The sequence below is a fragment of the Theropithecus gelada genome, chromosome 9, assembly GCF_003255815.1.
Source record: "Theropithecus gelada isolate Dixy chromosome 9, Tgel_1.0, whole genome shotgun sequence".
Taxonomy (NCBI): domain Eukaryota; kingdom Metazoa; phylum Chordata; class Mammalia; order Primates; family Cercopithecidae; genus Theropithecus; species Theropithecus gelada.
Genome location: NC_037677.1, coordinates 103472731 through 103494890, shown reverse-complemented (window position 1 = coordinate 103494890; position 22160 = coordinate 103472731). Strand labels below are relative to the sequence as shown.

Genomic DNA, 22160 nt, shown 5'->3' with positions numbered 1-22160 from the left:
TTTTTTTTTTTTTTTTTTTTTTTGAGACGGAGTCTCACTCTGTCGCCCAGACTGGAGTGCAGTGGCCGGATCTCAGTTCACTGCAAGCTCCGCCTCCCGGGTTTACGTCATTCTCCTGCCTCAGCCTCCCGAGTAGCTGGGACTACAGGCGCCCGCCACCTCGCCCGGCTAGTTTTTTGTATTTTTTAGTAGAGACGGGGTTTCACCGTGTTAGCCAGGATGGTCTCGATCTCCTGACCTCATGATCCGCCCGTCTCGGCCTCCCAAAGTGCTAGGATTACAGGCTTGAGCCACCGCGCCCGGCCCATCTTGCTAATCTTAATGAGGCATCATCAAGTCATTAACTGGTTGGCCCCAATCACTTTGTGCATGGTTTCAGCTTTCACAGGAGCCAGGCTGGATCAGATAAAGGATATACCGTCTTTTCCTCATAGATCCTTGTGGGAATTTCTGCTTATACTTGTTTAAAAAAAATAATAAATTTTGCCTGGCAGGCCTGCCCTTTAGTAGGTATAAAGAAAAGCCAGACTTCGGTCTACACCATATACAACCTCAAAGAGTTTTAGTTAATGTTTTTTTCCACTAAAAAATGCTCAACTAAATTTTCTGAATACATCTCCTTAACTGCGAATTTCTCCTGGTGGCTTTTGATAGAAGCACAGCAGTATGGAGTTAAGGATGCCGGCCAGTGCGCACTCAGCACCTCCCAAGTTTTTTTTTTTTTTTTTTAGACGGAGTCTCACTCTGTCACCCAGGCTGGAGTGCAGTGATGCAGTCTCGGCTCACTGCCAGCTCCGCCTCCTGGGTTCACGCCATTCTGCTGCCTCAGCCTCCCGAGTAGCTGGGACTACAGGTGCCCACCACCACAACCGGCTAATGTTTTGTATTCTTAGTAGAGACAGGGTTTCACCGTGTTGGCCAGGATGGTCTCGATTTCCTGACCTCGTGATCCACCCGCCTCGGCCTCCCAAAGTGCTGGGATTACAGGTGTGAGCCACCACGCCTGGCGCACCTCCCAAGTTCTTTAGTCTTAAGCAGGCTGGTTACACTTTTTAGTCTTCTTTATTTGTAACATGTGATATTAATATCAGTGACCATCTCATGGGATTCTGCATGTGAAGAACTCAGATAACATTGTATGTACCCAAGGAGTATTCATTTTTATGTTATCTGTTAGAATTTTTTTTTTTTTTTCAAGACAGAGTTTCACTCTTGTTGCCCAGGCTAATGTGCAATGGCGCGATCTCAACTCACCGCAACCTCCGCCTTCTGGGTTCAAGCAATTCTCCTGCCTCAGCCCCCTGAGTAACTGGGATTACAGGCGTGAGCCACCACGTCCGACTAACTTTGTATTTTTAGTAGAGATGGGACTTCTCCATGTTGGTCAGGTTTGTCTGGAACTCCCGACCTCAGGTGATCCACGCTCCTCGGCCTCCCAAAGTGCTGGGATTACAGACATGAGCCATCACGCCCCACTTCTGTTAGGATTTTTAAGCATAATAGTCTATTCACCAATGGAATTCTGACATAATTATTATAAAAGCGGAGTGTGGAATCTTTAATTCTTATATTCCAGTTCTTACCATTAACTCTGTGATCCAAGCACCAAGTAAAACTACTAGCACATATCCTTCAAGACATGATAGACTAAATTATGCTACATTTTTAAAATGTTGTGATTGTTTTATGAATATCCTTTCTTCTAAGCAACCTAAGTCAAAATTATGTTTAGTGATTGGGGTTTTCCTTGAGGGTTCATGTTACATAGGTTTTTAGTAAGTATTGAGCAAAGAACACCAAAAACAATCGAGAAAAAAATGTTAGAAAATGAGTAACAAAAGCTATCATTTATAGTCTACTTATGTGCCAGTCATTGTGCTTATGGGTTAATTTAAATTACAATGATTCTGTGTTTATTTAGTATCCCATTTGATGGCATAAGATTATAGTGAAGGAAATCCAGTCACACATTGCATTTCTGCAACTCCTATCAAAACTAGCTGTATCCTATGCTGATCCTTTTTTTCAAGCGTGATAGGAGATTTTGCCACCTCAAAAAGATCATAACCTGTTGGAAGGTGGGTGGGATGCCTCAGATGGTGGTTTCTGAACGCCACAGAGCAACTTATTTCAGCTCTATGTACATAGTAAATAATTAAATAGAGACATACTTTCAAATGTTCTAAAAGCCACTAAGATATATTTGTAAAAACAGTAGTGTGAAGATTAAAGATCAAAAGCAGAAGAAAGTAAGCCTTAATTTATTCACTTGCATATTTATTTTCATGGAATGCTTATTTTGTTAAGCTTTTAGCCTCTTCTGGCACAGTATAAGTGTTGACAGAAGCTCTCTTTTTCATTTATAGATAAGTCAACCTGTAAACAAAGCCTGAAAATAAAAATGCTTGCTTTGAAATGATTTTTTTTAAATGGTACAGGTGAAGAATTCAAGGCTGCATATGTCGCATCTTAATTATGAGTGTTTAAGATACACATTTTAAGCTCCTTTCCTTTTTTTGTTGTTTTTTTGTTTTTCTATTACAATAGTAGTCACTTTATGATTAGTACAGGCTGGCATTTCTGTTTGCAATTTTCATTTGAGATACTTTTATAGTTCCTCTTTCTTACGAAATTAAGATCCATACCTTTCTTTTCCTTTCTTTATCTTTGATCTTATGCTTCCCAAAGTGTGTTGCTCAGAACACTAATCTCATTAGATATCCCTCAGGAATGGATCCTATCATCAAATATGTTTAGAAAATGTTGTATGAAATATGCTCTTAAGAGGTTCAATGTATATTAGAATAATATAGTTTGTGAAAAGTTATGAAGTAAAGGAATATTAAATGTTGCCTAATCACACATTTCTCAATATTTTTTGTTCTTGGAAAATGTCCTCCTCTTCCATACCTAGGGTTGATAGTTAAAATATTTAACCAGCACATCAACTCAACTCTTTGTTAGGTAAAAAGCATCCTCTGCTCTTTTGGAGCTCATGTCCATAGGTGACTACAGCTCCCATAAATGTGCGAGTAGAGCTGGAAGCATCTCTTAGCTGTGAATCAGGGCTTACAGATGGGCACTAGAAATTGCCTTCCATGATGGCAATGCCAACCCAAGGTCACTGAGTCCCCCACTGGGGTGCAGCCTGATTGGCAAAGGCCTTGACAGATCAGCACAGGTGTTGGTGCTGGAGCAAGTTTGTTGAGGATCTCTGCTGTGCCAGGCCTCAATCTTTTGTTTGCTATACTGTGAGGAAACTTGAAAGGCCCCTGAGTGGGAGACCATGGTGAAAAGGCTCACAGGAAAAACTACTCAGAGAACTTGGTGCAGTAACTATTTATCAACTGGTTTGAAAGTATTTACTATTTTTACTTTTGTACTGCCATACCAATGTACGCCAGCTGATTATTGGTTCTGCCAATGAAACTTATCAACACTCTATCTAATTCTAGTTCTGTGGGACACCCTTGGACAACTGCTAATCTATACCACTTGGATATGTGAAAATGCATCATTTTCTATGAATTATTACAAAGCCATGATGTTTAAATATGCAGTTCTGCTCGAGTGGAGAATTATCAAAATTTGGGTTAACTTTTAAGCTTTGTAAAATCAAGAAACAAGAGATGGCACCAAAAAATGATGGATACCTTGAAGCATCTGGATTGCTGGATGAATTATGTTACAATAAGATAAAAATGTCCAATAACGTAGTGTAAGCTTCCTGGAAAAAAATGTTGCTAATGTAAATCTGACTAAGTCACTCAATTGTCATCTTGTCACATTAGGATTAGAGTTTAATACGCACCCACTCACCCACCCACACAGACACACACACATGCAAATAAGGATGATTGTATGTAGCATCCTTATAATCCTCATTTGCCTTTTTATGCCTTGTTTTTTTAAATGTAAAAGTATTCGTCGAATAGCTCAAGGATCAAGTTAATAGAAAGTATAAGAAACTCATCACACTCTATATAGACTAGTTCCTACTTTTGTAGTCTCTTTTTCTCATTATTCCACTAGGAAAATTGAACCATTCTCTCGTCTTTAATGTGGTCTTACTGATTTCCATCTATCATCAGACTAAATTTATTAATGTAGCAGTATTTACACATTTCATTCTTTTCCCGCCACCCCCCAGGTAGATTTTGCATCTTTTTTTTTTTTTTTTTTTTTTGGTTCTGGAACTTGGGAGTATTGTTCAGAATAATGAATAGAAAAAACACTGTACAATAAAAGGAGGTAGAATAAGGCTAGCAACATGTGAGAGACACACAAGACCTTCTAGAAAGAGAATGTTGACTCAGGAGGATAAGATAAGAATGGAAAAAAAGACAAAACACCAAGAGTGGACTAGGGCTGGGTGCCTTGGCTCACGCCAGTAATCCCAACACTTTGGGAGACTGAGGTGGGTGGATCACCTAAGGTTAGGAGTTCAAGGCCAGCCTGACCAACTTGGTGAAACCCCATCTCTACTAAAAATACAAAACTTAGCCGGGTATGGTGATGTGTGCCTGTAATCCCAGCTACTCAGGAGGCTGAGGCAGGAGAATCGTTTGAAGCCAGAAGGTAGAGGTTGCCGTGAGCCGAGATCACCCCACTGCACTCCAGCCTGGGTGACAATGTGAGACTCCATCTCAAAAAAGAAAAAAAGAAAAAAAAAAGAGTGGACTGGGCTAGGGAAGAAATCTTAGACATTTCTTAGAGAATACCAGAAAATTCCCTCAAATAAGCTATGAATTTTTGAGAAAAAGATTTGAAAGGAAGATTTTAAGAAGTTTTGTTGTGATTCATTAATAAGATATCCTGTGAAATAGTTCTGGAATGCTCCTCAAATATTCTTGGCTATTAAGCTAATGTGTGTTTGATTATAATAGTGCAGAGACTGGTCCTGAAATAAGCCAGGTATATATTTTTGTTACAAAGGTAACATCTAGTCTGTGATGCTCTAATTTTGTTTTCTAAACTTACCCGTTTTTGAGGTTCATAGTTATTTCAAGAAGTTTTGCATAGTACTTTATTCCTCAGCGATTAGGAATGGCATCTCAATCCTCTAAATTGTTGACCCTTTTCTGTTTGCCATCTATGTATAAATTTTAGGAAGAAATATCTTGAATCTCCAGACAGAATAAATCCTAAATTCCTAGCTCCAGGATCACTTTTATACAGCTTTCTTGCTCCAGTGTTTGGTCCACCATATATACTGAACGGACTGTAGTGAAGTTGTTAACACACACTTCTACTTAGTCGTTGTGGCCTGTAAGAATTTGTAACTTTTACCAGTATCAGAAATTAATTAAGATGGTTACAATTTTTGTGTTTTTCTAATTAAATCAACTTTAATTTCTAAGCATTGTTAACTCATATCTCTGTCTTTGCACTTAACATATTCTAAATATTTGTTTATATTTCTTTCAAATAAAAGTGTGACATACTTGAGAGTAGAGGCTGTGTGCTGTGTCCTTGCACTTAGCAACACTGGTATGCCTTAGGAGCACTACAAAATGTGAATGAATGAATGAATTTTATCAACAATCTCCTAAGTAAGAAAGCTGAAAGGAAATTTTTTATATCATTTTATATCTATCTTCTTCTTCTTCTTTTTCTTTTTTTTTTTTATTCTTTTTTTTGAGATGGAGTCTTGCTCTGGACAAGACTCTACCCAGTCTGGAGTGCAATGGCACTATCTTGGCTCACTGCAACCTCCACCTCCCGGGTTCAATCAATTCTCCTGCTTTTGCCCCCTGAGTAGCTGGGATTATAGGAACCTGTCACCACGCTTGGCTAATTTTTGTATTTTTAGTAGAGACAGGGTTTCACCATGTTGGCCAGGCTGGTCTCAAACTCCTGACCTCATGAACTGCCCACCTCAGCCTTCCAAACTGCTGGGATTACAGGTGTAAGCCACCACGCCTGGCCTTTTTTTTGTTTTGAGATAGAGTCTTGCCCCTTGGCCCAGACTGGAGTGCAGTGGTGTGATCTCAGCTCACTACAACCTCTGCCTCCTGGTTTCAAGTGATTCTTGTGCCTCAGCCTCCCAAGTAGCTCGGACTACAGGTGTGTACCACCACACCAGGCTGATTTTTGTATTTTTGGTAGAGAATGAGTTTCACCATGTTGGCCAGGCTAGTCTCTAATTCCTGACCTCAAGTGATTGATCCATCTTGGCTTCCCAAAGTGCTGGGATTACAGGCGTGAGCCACTGTGCCCAGCCCTATCTTCTTTAAATTAAAAAAAAAAAGAAAAAAGCGGAAAAAAAAGTTGAGGTATAATGAAAGCAACATGGGGCTTAGGCTAAAATACCTGAATTCAATTTCTAGCTGCCCATTTATCAGGAAAATTTTTAAATTTCTTTGAACAAGTTACTGAAGTTCTCTCAGCCATTGTCATCAAATACAAATAATAATCCCTGCTGTACATAGCTGTCATGATGATACAATAAGATTAAAATTCTGAAATAGAGTAGACCTTCATAGAGAAGGTAATTAAAAGCAATTTATTTAATCTGTGTGAATAATTTGTTGACCAATGGCTAAAGTTGAGAGGCTCTATAGGAAAAACAGAGTCAGTGTCGAGAAGTCATGTCCTCCTGACTTCAGATTGCTTAACACTGGAAAAGGCCACGGAGTAAGAAATTAGTGAAATCTCACTTATTATTGAGACATTTTCTTGCCCTTAAATAATAAGACTGACTGACCTTTGAAGGGACTGATCCACCACATATTCCCTGACTCATGAAAGAAAACACAATTTGTAGATAAATCATGAGAACCTGCTTTTCTACTGCGCCAAACGTAAAGTAAAAGTTTGGAAATGTCATATCTAACTAAAAACTCTTTAATTATTTGGTCAAATCAAGGGGCACTCTCATCTCTCATTATTTTTAAATTAACCACATTCTTTATGCAATGTGCATACATTAAGGAGCAGTAGAGAGATGGAGTTTTAATTTTTACCAATTCAATTTAAATGCAGATTTTAACCACTCACATGATGCTACTGTGTACATCGTTAGGCATCATTATATACTACATGAATCATTGAGAAATCTCCTGAGAGCCATTCTACTATGTAAAACATGCATTATACTGACAAGCAGTCAAATGACGTCTACTTCTGTCCTCATTAATGCTCTTTTTGAATTACAGGTCAACCGATTATGGAACAACCTATGAGAAGCTGAATGATAAAGTTGGTTTGAAAACCATTTTGAGCTATCTCTATGTGTGTCCTACCAACAAGCGTAAGGTAAGAAATGTATATTCAGTATGCTACTCCTTCATGATGTGACTTCTGTCTTGATTGGCTAACATCTCTAGCTACCTAAAAATCCATTATAGTTAAGCTGGAATTAGAAATGTAAAGATGAGTTGATGGATGTTAAGGTTGTAAAATGTGTGACACATCATAATTTTCAGATCAGCAGCTGTGAATGTAAAAGGGCGAGGGGGGTAGGTAGATCATTACCATTTCCGAAAGGCAGCTACAAAGAATGAGTCTTGTTGGGTGGATGCTGCTGACTCTCTAGTAAGAGTTCTGACCAGTCAATCACAAGAATCCGAATGAGTCTTGACAAGACAGCAGAAAAGATGGATTTTCATCTGATGGCCCAGTTTTTCCTCGACATGGAACAAATAGATTAACTAGAATTTAAGTGAATGCATTGTCCTACAGCAGATATGAAGTTTCATTTTTAAAGTTTGTTCAGTCTGCACACAAATGTCAGGATGAATGCAATGCATTTAGCAGAATAGAGTAGCTTGGAAAGAGTGATAAGATTAGTCCCTTCTGAGCATGGATCTTAGCTGCAAGAAGCCTTGGAGATCATCATATACAACACCCTTATTTTACAGATAAGAAAACTGAGATTCAGAGGAAAGAAATAGATTGTGCCCATTGCAGAGTTATGGCCATAATTAGGACTAGAATTAAGGTGTCTTGGTTAGCAGTCATACCTTTTCCACTATGTCATACATCTCCTATTAAGAGAGCTTATCTACTGCTCGGATATGTCATTTTTTAGGAAGAAAATATTGCTTTTAAATGAGAAAGACATTTATTTGTCTCAGAAGGAGAGTGGTACTACATCTGTACCTTTGTTTTTATAAACTTGCATTATCAAATTCTGAATTCTGACATACAATTGATAAGTAGTACATAGGTTACATGAACTAATAGTATTAATCAGGAAATAGAAACGTGTCATTCATTAACATACCCTAAACCATAATGTGTTATGAAGGTAGCACTTGATGTCTATGTTCGCATCTCAGATTTTTCATTAGCTACTGTTAGTGACCTTGGGTAGGGTCTGCATTTTGCCATCTGGACTATGGAAGGTGATGAAAATATCTCTTAAGCAATCACTCTTAATTCTGGCTGCATGTCAAAAGGTGCACTCTCAATTCTGGCTGCATGTCAAAAGTGGTCCCCAAATTTGCAAGCCTTAGCCCCACTGTGTCCAGAATTGGTGGGTTCTTGGTCTCGCTGACTTCAAGAATGAAGCCACGGACCCTCGCAGTGAGTGTTACAGTTCTTAAAGATGGTGTGTCCAGAGTTTTTCCTTCAGATGTTCAGATGTGTCTGGAGATTCTTCCTTCTAGTGGGTTCGTGGTCTCGCCGGCTTCAGGAGTGAAGCTGCAGACCTTCACGGAGAGTGTTACAGCTCACAAAGGCAGCGCAGACCCAAAGAGTGAGCAGCAGCAAGGTTTATTGCGAAGAGCGAAAGAACAAAGCTTCCACAGCAGGGAAGGAGACCTGAGCAGGTTGCCACAGCTGGCTCGGGCAGCCTGCTTTTATGCCCTTACCTGATCCCACCTACAGCCTGCTGATTGGTCCATTTTACACAGAGCTGATGGGTCCATTTTACAGAGAGCTGATTAGTCTCTTTTGACAGGGTGCTGATTGGTGCGTTTACAAACCTTGAGCTAGACACAGTGCTGAATGGTGCATTTACAATCCTTTAGCTAGACATAAAAGTTCTCCAAATCCCCACCTGATCCAGGAGCCCAGCTGGCTTTACCTAGTGGATCCTGTGCCGGGGCTGGGGGAGGAGCTGCCTGCCAGTCCCGCACTGCGCGCCTGCATTCCTCAGCCCCATGGAGCAGAGGGTGGTGCTCCTCAGCCCCATGGAGCAGAGGGTGGTGCTCGTCAGGGAGGCTTGTGCCACGTGGAAGCCCACTAGGGTGGGGGAGGGGCTCAGGCATGGCCCGCGGGGAGGTGGCTGAAGCCCTGCAAGAATTTGAGTGCCGCGCGGGCGGGCGGGCAGTGCTGGGAGACTTGGTGCACCCTTCGCAGTGGCTGGCCCGGGTGCTAAGCCCCTCTATGCCCAGGGCCGGAGGCACTGGCCAGCCACTCTGAATGCGGGCCCACCAAGCCCACACCCACCTGGAGCTCACACTGGCCTGAGAGCGCCACAGGCAGCCCCAGTTTCCATCTGTGCCTCTCCCTCCACACCTCCCCACAAGCAGAGGGAGCCAACTCTGGCCTTGGCAAGTCCAGAGAGGGGTTCCCACAGTGCAGTGGTAGGCTGAAGGGCTCTTCAAGTGCGGCTAGAGTGGATGCTGAAGCCAAGGAGGCGCTGAGAGTGAGCAAGGGCTGCTAGCACATTGTCACCTCTCAATCCCCCCTCTAAACAGGACACCCCAACTACTGTTGGGAATTTGGCCAATGACTGCTCTAGCTACTTCCTGCTGGATAGGGGCGATGAAGGGGCCCTGTGGTTGTAGTGTTCTCCAGAGGGGAACTCTTTAGGCCAGTGAAAGGGCCAGCAGATCAGTCCAGGGGTCCTCAGTAGAAGTTGTTAGTTGAACTCATTTGGGGTTCCATTTGTAAGACCATCTGTATCTTGATGGCCTGGATTCTAGAGGAAACAAGTTTAACAAGGAGGTTAAAAATACAGGGTCCAAAAGCGAGTAACAGCAAGATGGCTGCCATGGGACCTAGAAAGGGGAGAAGCCATGTTGCCCAACTCCAGAGGTTGGTATAAGAATTTGAAAGGCGTTGCCTGACTTCAGAAGCCGTTTCCTGTAAATGCTGGGCAGCATCTCCTACTATTGCTGACTGGTTAGTATAAAAACAACACTCCTCCCCTAAGAAGGTGTAGAGTCCTCCTTTCTCCACAGTGAGGAGGTCCAGACCTCGGTGGTTCTGGAGAGTCACTGCTGCCTAAGAGTCTATTTGGGATTGTAGAGTAAGGATAGATTTTGTTATCTCTTGCAAACTGTCTGAGAAATCATTTGAGAGTGTGTGGTAGTAGGATAATGAAGTAGATAAACTGGCTATTCCGGTTCCTATAGCAGTAGCCATTCCTAACCCTATAAGTAGGGGTATTAGTTGTATGGCTCTAGATCTTGGGCCAGTGCCTGACCAAACAGATGAGGGCTATCCCTAAACCCCTGGGGCAAGACCGTCCACATAAGTTGGAATGTGTGGTCTGTGGTATCCTCAAAGACAAAGAGAAACTGGGAGTCAGAGTCAGGGGAATATAGAAGAAGGCATCCTTGAGGTCCAGAACTGTGCGCCATTCTGCTTCCTCTGGTATTTGAGAGAGCAGAGTATAGGGGTTGGGTACAACTGGATATAGAGGAGTTACTGCCTCATTGATGAACCCAAGGTCTTGCACTAGTCTACACTGACCATTCGGTTTTTATACTTCTAGAGTTGGGGTGTTGCAGGGACTGCTGCATTTCCTTACTAAGCCTTGAGCTTTTAAATGTTTAACAATATCCTGTAAACCTTTATGAGCTTCAGGCCTTAAGGGATATTGCCTTCGATAAGGAAAAGTGGTGGGATCCTTTAACCTGATTTGGACTAGGTGGGCATTTTTTGCCCTTCCAAATTGTCCTTCCAATGCCCAGACTTGAAGGTTGATTTCCTCTTCAAGTAGGGGACAACAAATGGATAACTTGTTCCCCATATTCATGTAGATAATAGCTCCAGCTTTGGCTAATACGTCCCTCCCTAATAAGGGTGTGGGACTTTCAGGCATAACAAGAAAGGCATGTGAAAAGAGCAAAGTCTCCCAATTACAACTGAGGAGGTGGGAGAAATACCTGGTTACAGGCTGTCCCATAATTCCTCGGATGGTAACAGACTTTGGGGACAGTCGTCCAGGAAAGGAGATCAATACTGAGAAGGTTGCGCCAGTGTCCAGGAGGAAGTCAATTTCCTGGCCCTCAATGGTTAAGCATACCCAGGGCTCAGTAAGGGTAATGACATGAGCTGGTGCTTGTCCCAGGCACTGTCAGTCCTGTTGTTGGATCATCTGGTTGGCGGCTTCTGTCCCAGAGAACCTTAATCCTGTGGGGCAGTGCACCTTCCAGTGATTGCCTTGGCATAGTGGACATGGACGAGGGGGCAGCTCGTTTCTCACTGGACAGTCTTTTTTAAAGTGTCCTTGTAAACCACACTGATAACAAGCCCTACCGGGTGATTGGCCTGCTCCATTTTCTGTCCTCTCTGAACCACCAAGATTTGTTTGTCTGAGGGCCATGACTAAGGCTGCGGCCTTTCTCTGATCTCACTTTTCCTTTTGGACTTGTTCCTCTTGGTCCCTATTATAGAACACCGAGGCTTCCAGGTTTAATAACTCCTCCACATTTTGTTCAGGGCCCAAGGGCTTGCTTTTGGAGTTTTCTCCTGATATCTGTGGCTGATTGGGTAATAAACTTATCTTTTAGAACCAGTTGACCCTCGAGTGATTCAGGTGACAGGGGAGTATATTTTCTTAAGACCTCCCATAGCCGCTTGAGGAAGGCAGAAGGATTTTCTTCCTTTCCCTGAGTTATGGTAGACATCATTGAATAATTCATGGGCTTTTTCCTAATTCTCCTTAGTCCTTCTAGAACACAGGTCAACAGATGTTTATGACTCCAGTCCCCATGATCTGAGTCGAGGTCCCAGTGGAGATCCGTACTAGGGACGGCTTGCTGACCAGTAGGGAATTTGTCCCTTTTTTCCATTATCATTCTATCCTTTACGTGACTAACATACCAAGTATCTCCAAACTCTCGGGCTGCAGCTAAAGCCGCATTCTTTTCATTAAAGGCCAGGGTTTGATCTAACAGTAACATGATATCTCTCCAAGCGAGGTCGAAAGTTTGCCCTAAGCCCTGTAGGACATCTGTGTACCTATGAGGATCATCTGAAAACTTCCCCAGGTCTACCTTGATCTGCTTCAAATCAGAAAGAGAGAGAAAGGGACATGTACCTGGGTTGGGCCAAATTCTCCTCCCCCAATAGCTTGAAGGGAACATAACCAATAGCCTGGTGGTTTTTGGTGCTTTAGAGATTTCTTTGCTTATTTTCTTCTGGGCAGGGGAGATTAGAGGGGGATTATCATTAATAGGAAGGGGAGCTATAGGGAAGCTAGGATTTGGGGGTAAGCTGAAAGTTCCTCCTGTGGGATGTAAATTGCAAGTTTTGCCTAGCTGTGTATTCTCCTTCAATGAAAAGAAAGCTTGGACATAAGGTATTTCACTCCATTTGCCTTCCCTCTTACAGAAAAGGTCAAGCTGCAGAATAGTATTGTAATTTGTACTTCCCTCAGGTGGCCATTTTTTCCCATCAGAGAGAGAGAATATTGGGGCCAAGCCTGAGTGCAGAAAAAAATGAGCTGCCTCTTTTTCAGGGTTTGTGGGTCAAACTGGTCCCAATGGCTTAGGATGCATTTCAAGGGTGAGCCTGTTGATGCCTGAGTGTTTCCCATCTGAAAGACAAAACTGCCCGTGGTTTTGGTTTGTTTTGTTTCTCCCCCTGCCCAAGAATCCGCAGCGGTCCCTGGACCCTGCTGATTGGAATAGTTGCGCTCACTGACACAGCAGCAGAAACACTGGTTTTCCTCCCAGACCACAAGGAGGACCGAGGAAGATCGGATTTAGTGACCCTTACCGACGCATTCCTGAAAACCTGTTAGAGTCCTAAGCATTCTCCTGTTAGTATTGGGACCTTACCCATGTCCTGTAAAGATGTTATGCCCCAGAAATGAAGTGGAGGACCATACCCTGAGGGAGGGAAGGGATCTTGAGTTGGAAGAGTGACACCTTTTGTCCTCACTTATATGAATAGGAAGGATACAATTTCTGAGACTCCCCATATTGTAGCTTCAGGAATAGCTTTTGTTAAGCCTGCTAGTCTGAGGTGGGATCCTAAAATTCCAGATAGTACCCCCTACCATGGGACTTTGGGCAAAAATTATGTCTTTCTGATTGGTGAGCCCAGGTGCCTAGAGAAGATAACAGAGTCCTGGAGTTTATACTAGAAATCATTCTTATGGGAGAAACTAGTAAAGCACCAGAGACAGGGAGCAATTTTTAGAAGAAGGACTAGCCTCAGAGAAGAGAGGCGAGAGGAAGTTTGTCTGACAGGCATTAGGATCCAGGAGACAAGGGTCAGGGTAGGTAGAATAGATGGGGGAGTCTTGCTTGGGCGACATGATTTTGAGACTTCCCCTCATGGCTGCAGGGTCAACCAACTTGTTGTCGGGACCCCAGAGCTCAATGGCTTTCCTTTGTGTCGACCCTCGGCTCAGCCCAGAAGTAGAGGAAAAGTGGAAACTGGTTCCAGGCAAACCAATACTCCCAACTCCAAAGAGTTGGGGGTTGTTAGAGAGCCCTTTCCCAGAAAGCCTGACACCCATGTCTAGTTCAGTGGCCACACTAGTTGCTTTTAACTGGCCAACAGGTGCCCAGTATTTAGCCCCTGAATTCTAAGGAAAAATAGGACAGAATAGCAAGTGAAAAGGATCCAGTGGTACTCACTGCTTGGCGATAGGCAATGGTCTCACTGCTTGGTGATAGGCAATAGTCCCTTCATGGTCACCAAAATGTGTTTGGAATTGGTGGGTTCTTGTTCTCGCTGACTTCAACAATGAAGCCATGGACCCTCACGGTGTTACAGTTCTTAAAGATGGTGTGTCCGGAGTTTGTTCCTTCAAATGTTCAGATGTGTCCAGAGTTTCTTCCTTCTAGTGGGTTCGTGGTCTCACCGGCTTCAGGAGTGAAGCTGCAGACCTTCATGGTGAGTGTTACAGCTCATAAAGGTGGCACGGACCCAAAGAGTGAGCAGCAGCAAGATTTATTGTGAAGAGCGAAAGAACAAAGCTTCCACAGCACGGAAGGGGACCCGAGCGGGTTGCCACTGCTGGCTCCGGCAGCTTGCTTTTATTTTCTTATCTGACCCCACCGACATCCTGCTGATTGGTCCATTTTACAGAGAGCTGATTGGTCCATTTTGACAGGGTGCTGATAGGTGCATTTACAAAACTTGAGCTAGACACAGAGTGATAATTGGTGCATTTACAATCCTTTAGACAGAAAAGTTCTCCTAGTCTCCACCCAACTCAGGAGCCCAGCTGGCTTTGCCTAGTAGATCCTGTGCCTGGCCCTGGGCAGAACTGCCCACCAGTCCCGGGCTGCACACCTGCACTCCTCAGCCCTTGGGCGGTGGATGGGACTGGGCGCTGCAGAGCAGGGGGTGGCGCCCATGGGGGAGGCTTGGGCCACGTGGGAGCCTATCGAGGCAGGGGGCGGGGCTCAGGCATGGTGGGCTGCAGGTCCTGAGCCCTGCCCCGCAGGGAGGTGGCTGAGGCCTGACTAGAATTCCAGCACAGTGCAGGCGGGCCGGCAGTGCTGGTGGACCCAGCCCATCCTTCCCAGCTTCTGGCCCTGGTGCTAAGCCCCTCATTGCTCAGGGCTGGCGGTGCTGGCCGGCTGCTCCGAGTGCAGAGACCACCAAGTCTGCATCCACCTGGAACTCGTGCTGGCCCAGTCCCCACCCGTGCCTCTCCCTCCACACCTCCGGCAAGCAGAGGGAGCCGGCTCTAGCCTCGTTCAGCCCAGAGAGGGACTCCCACAGTGCAGCGGCAGGCTGAAGGGCTCCTCAAGCACGGCCAGAGTGTGTGCCAAGGCTGAGGAGGCGCAGAGACCAAGCTAGGGCTGCTAGCACGTTGTCACCTCTCACCACCACTGTTGCTCTGGATTAGGGTTTAGGTAACTATATCTTGGTAAAGCTCCCCAGATGCTTCTGATAGGTATCTAGGATTAAGAACTACTAATATAAAGTGTAATGTTCACTCTGGCTGTAAGCATTTCAAGTTCTTCAGTAGAGACAACATAACTTTTCAGTTGAGCATAGACTCTGGAGTAAGAAGAAGAGAGAAAACCCAGCTAAACCGATTACCAAATATATAAGCATGGTGATTTACTTAATCTCTCCAAGCACAGTGGGATTCAGTTTAAAAGGGGGACAGTTATATTACCTACCTCGTGTGGGAAGTTTTGAGGATTATATGAAATTAGGCATTTCAAATGCTTAGCACAGAATAGTAAAAGCTTAATTAATGTTTTCTCTGCATTTCATTCTTTTTTCTTCCTGCAGTGTCCAGCAGAACTTTCTGTGATGATAGAAATTTTCTTCTAAGCTCTTCTGTACTTTAGACATTAACAATTTATAGCTGTTGAGTATTTGAAATATGGCTAGTGTAACTGAGTAATTGGATTTTAAATTTCATTTAATTTTAATTAATTTAAATTGATATAGCCATGTGTGGCTGATGGCCACAGTACCACACAACCAATAATGTCAACCTTACAAATTAGAACTATACCCCAAACATTCCTATCTTCCCTTTACTGGCTGGTTACTTCATTAACAATTACGTCTAAACAATTTTGATCTGCTGTATGCAATCCCAAATTGAGGAACTGAACTTATATCTTTTATTTTTATGATGAGATTTAGTTGTTCGTTGGCTTTGTATCGATTTTTGTAATCTCTTGATTTTTCTTCAGTTCATATTTTTAGCAAATTTAATTTTAACAATCAGCAAACTGTATGTTAGGCAATGTGCTATGCACTGTAGGATACAAAGAGAAATAAGCCAGCAACTCATCCTCAGAGGTCCTATGTTCTAGTACTAGATGTGGCATGACGTTTTGTAATTTAAAGATCCCTGAACTAAGATTCAGGAATCTAAGTCCCTGTCTTGAATCTACTTCCACCTAACAGGTGGCTCTGGGTGAATCATTTACATTTTCTCCATTTGTAAAGAAATATAGGAAAACAGAATAAATTTATGCTTGGAAGATACCTCAGAATAATCAATGATACTCTCTGTTTCATTTTTCCTTTTAAACTTTAAAAAAAAAAAAAAAAAAAAAAGATGCCAAATACCGACTCTGACTATAGGCTTTTCTGTAGCTGCAGAATATATGATGATGATCCAGAAACTCCAGGATTGTTTTCAGGAGCAGGACTTAAGGAGTGAGATGCTCAAGTCCAGATGTAGCTGCTAAGACTGGCAGGGAAGCAGAGAGGTAATAATACAGCAACAAGCCCAACCATCGAATCCACTCACGTCAATATACCATGAATCAGGCTGCGTAATTAGTCCATAGTTACCTGATGGACGTTTAAAGGGGCAGTTAGCCATGGGCATTTTACTGATCTTAAGACTTGACGCTCCCTAGTTCTAGAAAAAGAGAAGTCCCTGTGCACGACTATGAGGGAATGGCTTTCTCTGGGACTGTTACCCTTCAGATCAGAGGTGGTCCTGAGCTGTTTAAATCACAGTGTTATGAGTGAACCTAAAGGAAGGGATCTTTTCCTCTATAGATAAATGAGGCCCCTATAGTCACTTTCTGAGATGCCAGTAGATTTAAGAAATATTGGAGGACGATGAAGGTCTTAACAATGGTACACAAATCAATAAAGTTGACATAGCAGTATATTTGTGCACAGTTTTTCTACTTATGAGGTGAATTTATTACCATGAAATATGTATTCCGCCCACCCAAAGGACATATTGGAATCAAAGAGATAGTACTTGCACAACATTTTAAAGTGTGAATATACCTTCTCCAGTCAATGAGAATTTATGTTAAAACAAAAAGAAAAAAGAAATTTCAGGCTCTGTTAATTATGCAGAACAAAGGCAGTGCTCAAATGTGCTCCAATTCTTCTAGGACTTATGCTATCCTCCAGTGAAAAGGGCAGACTCCTTTAAAAAGTTGTATTAATTCTCTCAGATCTCCAGGGTGCTATCTAGCAAGTAAAAATCTTTTGTACCAGATTCTTCTCTCTGCTTTTCACACTAGTGGGAGCAACTGGAATAAAACTGACAACATCAGGGTAACTCTCTGCATTCCCCGAAACCTGTTTTTTGCCTTCACATTCTTATAGCTATTTTTAGCTGTTTGTGTGGACAAGAGCAGTTCTTCAATCATCATGTTGGAAACAGCAGGCTTCATGCCTTGGCTTTGCAGGCAGCTTGTTAGGGGCACTACCGGAGATCAGAGTCCAGAATAAAGCAGGATCTTATTTACAGTTTAAATTAATGATCATCCATTGGCTGTTTCCCTGCAAGCCTGCTGTAAATTACAGCAGCTTTTCTTGCCTAGGTCTGTTACAGTAAAAACTGTGATCTCAACATACATCAGTGTAAGAAATCTTGACTAAGAGATAGAAAGAGGGGTCCTAGGTATTAGCCTAGATCGTGCATACTCTCTTTTAAAGGAGACCTGCATCTGGCCGCTGACATATGAAGTTGGTCCAAAAGAAGAGGCTGAGTGGTCCTAGTGCGAGAGGAAAGGCAGGCTGGCTGTCACCATGTCTCAGAGGGAGAACAGTTCCCCCCACCCCATTCATGATAAATCCCAAGGCTTGTTTGTGTCAGCAGAAGTTTATTGGTCACCTACAGTCTGCTATAAGAAAAGATGATTTAACCTGTACCGGAAAGGAAGAGCTGGGATGCAGAAGGTGATGGGAAGAACTAATACAAATGTAGCAAAGCAAAAAACAAAAAAAAAAGTTGGTTGGGCACGGTGACTCACGCCGGTAATCCCAGCACTTTGGAAGGCTGAGGCAGGAGGATCACGAGGGCAGGAGATTGAGACCATCCTGGCTAACACGGTGAAACCCCATCTCTACTAAAAATACAAAAAAGTAGCTGGGCGTGGTGGTGGGCGCCTGTAATCCCAGCTACTCAGGAAGCTGAGGCAGGAGAATGGCGTAAACCTGGGACGCGGAGCTTGCAGTGAGCTGAGATCGCGCCCCTGCACACCAGCCTGGGCGACAGAGTGAGGCTCTGTCTCAAAAAAAAAAAAAAAAAAAATTGAAATCTCTGTTTTATTCTCAAATTCTCTCTGAGTTGACATGTATTCTGCCTAAAAGGAAAACTTCTATAGACTCTGTGTGTCTTTATCAGCCATACCTTTCCCATCACCCCCAACCAACCTGAGCTGTTCTCCTTTCACAAGGGATCGTGTAACATCTTCAAGGATTAAAGAATATAAAACCACTAGTAGAATTCACCAGGGAATGAAAGAAAAAAAAAGAAGTGTTTTGTTTTGGTTTTTTACTTGGAAAAGCCAATTCTTTTAGTTGTTTTATCCTTGTGGTCTCAGCACAGTTATATTCTAGCAAAGAAAAAACATAAACAGTATTTGTTCTTTATGTTTCTGCACCCCCTTCACACTCCATTTTTTCTCATTTCTGTGTTATCACCACTTAATTTACATCATTCCTGCTGTGAGACTCTTCCAAGACTTTCATTCTATAAAGAGGACCCTAGCTCCTCAGAACACATTGGTCATTCCTACGCGTCTCTTGGTACGTACCAGCATTAAACACTGCGTTTTCTCCAGATGTTTAAGTTTTAGTTACCCTATTGTATGTGACACTTTCTAAATGAGGATTTGATTATTGACTTCTTGTCTCTTTAAATCTGAGCATGTTTAATTCCTCTTGTCATTTAGTTGAGTGTTTTGTGTATCCTGTAAGTGACTTTTTTTTTTTTTTTTTTGAAATGGAGTCTCACTCTGTTGCCCAGGCTGGAGTGCAGTGGCACAATCTTGGCTCACTGCAACCTTGAACCCAGCCTCCTGGGTTCAAGCAATTTTCTGCCTCAGCCTCCCGAGCAGCTGGGATTACAGGCATCCACCACCACACCCAGCTAATTTTCATATTTTTAGTAGAGATGGGATTTCACCATCTTGGTCAGGCTGATCTTGAATTCCTGACCTCGTGATCCACCCGCCTCAGCCTCCCAAAGTGCTGGGATTATAGGCATGAGCCACCACACCTGGCCTTTTATTTATTTATTTTTTTTGAGATGGAGTCTTGCTCTGTTGCCCAGGCTGGAGTGTAGTGGCACGACTGCAACCTCCGCCTCCTGGGTTGAAGCGATCCTCCTGCCTCAGCCTCCTGAGTAGCTGGCACTAAAGGCATGCACCACCACACCAAGCTAATTTTTGTATTTTTGGTAGAGACAGGGTTTCACCATGTTAGCCAGGCTGGTCTCGAACTCCTGACCTGAGGTGATCCACCCTCCTCGGCTTCCCAAAGTGCTGGGATTACAAGCATGAGCTACCACGCCAGTCCCATGTGTGTAACTTTTGAGGACAGCAAAGAGGAATGAATGGTTGATAGGATCCACCACCTTCTCTTAGGAAGAATCATGTATTTATACTCATTAAATCTGAACCTAAAAGATTTTGGGGATATTAAAAGTCTACTCTTTTCTTTAACAGATATGGAAACTGAGTCCCAGAGAGTTTAATGACTTGTCTGAAGTTACATGCAGCTGGGGAATGATAAGCCAAGATCATTAGACCTTGAAAGTAAATCTTAAATGCCACATCTTCCATAAAATTTAATCAATTTCCCTGATGAGACTTGCTCACTCCCTCTTATCTCCAAGACATCTGTTTTCTTTTTTCTAGCACTTTACTCTCACTTCTGATTATAGTTCTTGACCATGTCTAATCCTTCCTTTAGAATGCAAGGTCCTAGATGGCATAAAGTGCCTTAATCAGCGATGTATTCTTTAATGTGCTGAGCATAGGATTTTGGTATACAGTAGGTGTCCAAAACATGACTGAGTGTTTGAGTTGAACTTTGGTTTGCTTTTGGACTCCTAGGCTGAAACTTAAATGAAATGCTCTGTGAAATCAGCTTTGACTCATTTATTTTCTCTAACTATAAATTTAATTATTTCAAGTGAGTAAACAAGAACAGTAAAGAACCTTTGTAGGTTTTAGTCATTTCTAGGTCATAATGTATAATTTTGTCTGTTCTAACCAAGAAGAACATGATTAATATTTAAAATACCAGGACTTTGCATAGCACTCACTTGACATTATCTAGCGAGGCCAAAAGGAGCTAGCGTATTGTATAATACATCAAAGCGAGTACGTGACATTCCCTTGGCGGACAAGCAACACTTGCTCATTCCACCCTAACTCTTTCATCTGTCCCTTTGTACACAAGATCATCCATTTGCCTCTAATCTTTTTAAAAAGAATGTATGTTTCATTGATAAAGAAATGGACCAGGTGCTGTGGCTCACACCTGTAATCCCACCACTTTGAGAGGCCGAGGTGGGTGGATCACCTGAGGTCAGGACTTTGAGACCGGTCTGGCCACTATGCTGAAACTGTCTCTACTAAAAATACAAGAAATTAGCCAGGTGTGGTGGCAGGTGCCTGTAATCCCAGCTGCTTGGGAGACTGAGGCGGGAGAATCCCTTGAACCCGGGAGGCAGAGGTTACAGTGAGCCGAGATCCTACCACTGCCCTCCAGCTTGGGTGCGACAGAGTGAGACCCGGCAAAAAAAAAAAAAAAAAAAAAAAAAAAAGCCACGCATGAATTTAGAGACATAGTGGAAGTGGCATTTTCCAAACTTCAATAAAAGTGACTTGTAGTAAATAAATCCTTACTTCCCTACACTTAACCTGAGGAATGATGGCCAAAGGGAAAGGTCCTCTCCTTTGATCCTTTTTAGGTACTGCTGAGTGTTTATACTGTTTCAGTCCATGAAGCATTGTTCTGTTTCCTTCCTGAGCATTAAAAATATAAAATCCAAGAAAGCATGCTGCATCTGTCTTTTTACTCGGAGTGATTTTCCAACAGTTATCCCCTGGGTTTCAAACGAGCTACAGAATAATAAGTGCAGAATGCTCTCTTTGAAACAGGGTTGGAGTGCCAGGAGCAGTGCCCACTAGACAACCCCTTGTCACTCCAAGAAGTCCCTGCGTAAGCCTCTGGAACTCGTGGGCGCTTTGGAACATAGAGAAAAACAACACTGATCTAAGACACTCTTCTCTCTGTACACTGACCTGTACCTGAAATTGCCATATATCCTGTATTAGTTTATATAAATCAAAGCACCTACTATAACATTCATAAATTTAAACATGCTAATAAAACTAACTCTTAAATTTTAATACAATACGTTACAGTACACAGTAAGTACCTAGTTGCTTTTTCTGGGATATTATCTGTGTCTCTCTAACACTGATGTTATAAAAAAACAAATAAATTAATGATAAATCAGGTTCAGGCAATAAATTCTGATCAATGCATACATTCCAAAACTTACTTTTTCCTTCCTCGTGTCTTTTCTTGTTCCCCATATCTGCTAATTTGCCTGGTTCTCAGAACTGATCAGGTTAACTGGTGGTTTACTGTTTTACTTTATGCAGCGTTAAGTAGTACTAAGTACTTTTTTTTTTTTTTTTTTTTTTTGACATGAGATCTCGCCCTGTTGCCCAGGCTGGAGTGCGGTAGCGCAATCTCGGCTCACTGCACGCTCCGCCTCCTGGGTTCACCCCATTCTCCTGCCTCAGCCTCTCGAGTTGCTGGGACTACATGTGCCTGCCACCACACTCAGCTAATTTTTTTGTATTTTTAGTAGAGACGGGGTTTCACAGTGTTAGCCAGGATGGTCTCGATCTCCTGACCTCATGATCCGCCTACCTCGGTCTCCCAAAGTGCTGGGATTGCAAGCATGGGTCACCGCGCCTGGCCTAGTGCTAAGTACTTTTCTGATAGAAAGAAGCTTCCTGCTTAATTAACATAACACATTTGTTATTCTTCATTTGTAAGGTGTTATGTCTATCACATATAAGAAGAATCTAATACATTACATATTAATCATGAATTGGTGACTTTAAAAACTAAGTTATATCTGTATGATGATCAAGTTTATATGTTATTGACATTTTAATTCAAAATTGTATTAGCTACATTTATGTATTTTTAAAAGATACAGGTAGTTAGCTAGCTCAATAAATAACTAGGTAGAAAGCTAATAGGTCCACCTATAAATCTCTTCTAAGTTTAGATAATGCTTTTTTTCATTAAAAAGTAGA

The 22160-nt window shown here is 42.6% G+C and overlaps 1 protein-coding gene across 5 annotated transcripts in view; it reads left to right on the top strand.

Annotated features, from left to right (window-relative positions):
• The window catches only part of SORCS1 (sortilin related VPS10 domain containing receptor 1), a 590775-nt gene that overhangs the window by 319303 nt on the left and 249312 nt on the right, over positions 1-22160 (top strand). For all 5 annotated transcript variants that reach the window (XM_025396369.1, XM_025396367.1, XM_025396364.1 and 2 more), the window contains exon 3: positions 7158-7257. In XM_025396369.1, the coding sequence (XP_025252154.1) occupies positions 7158-7257 (100 nt within the window). The remainder of the gene's footprint in view (positions 1-7157; positions 7258-22160) is intronic.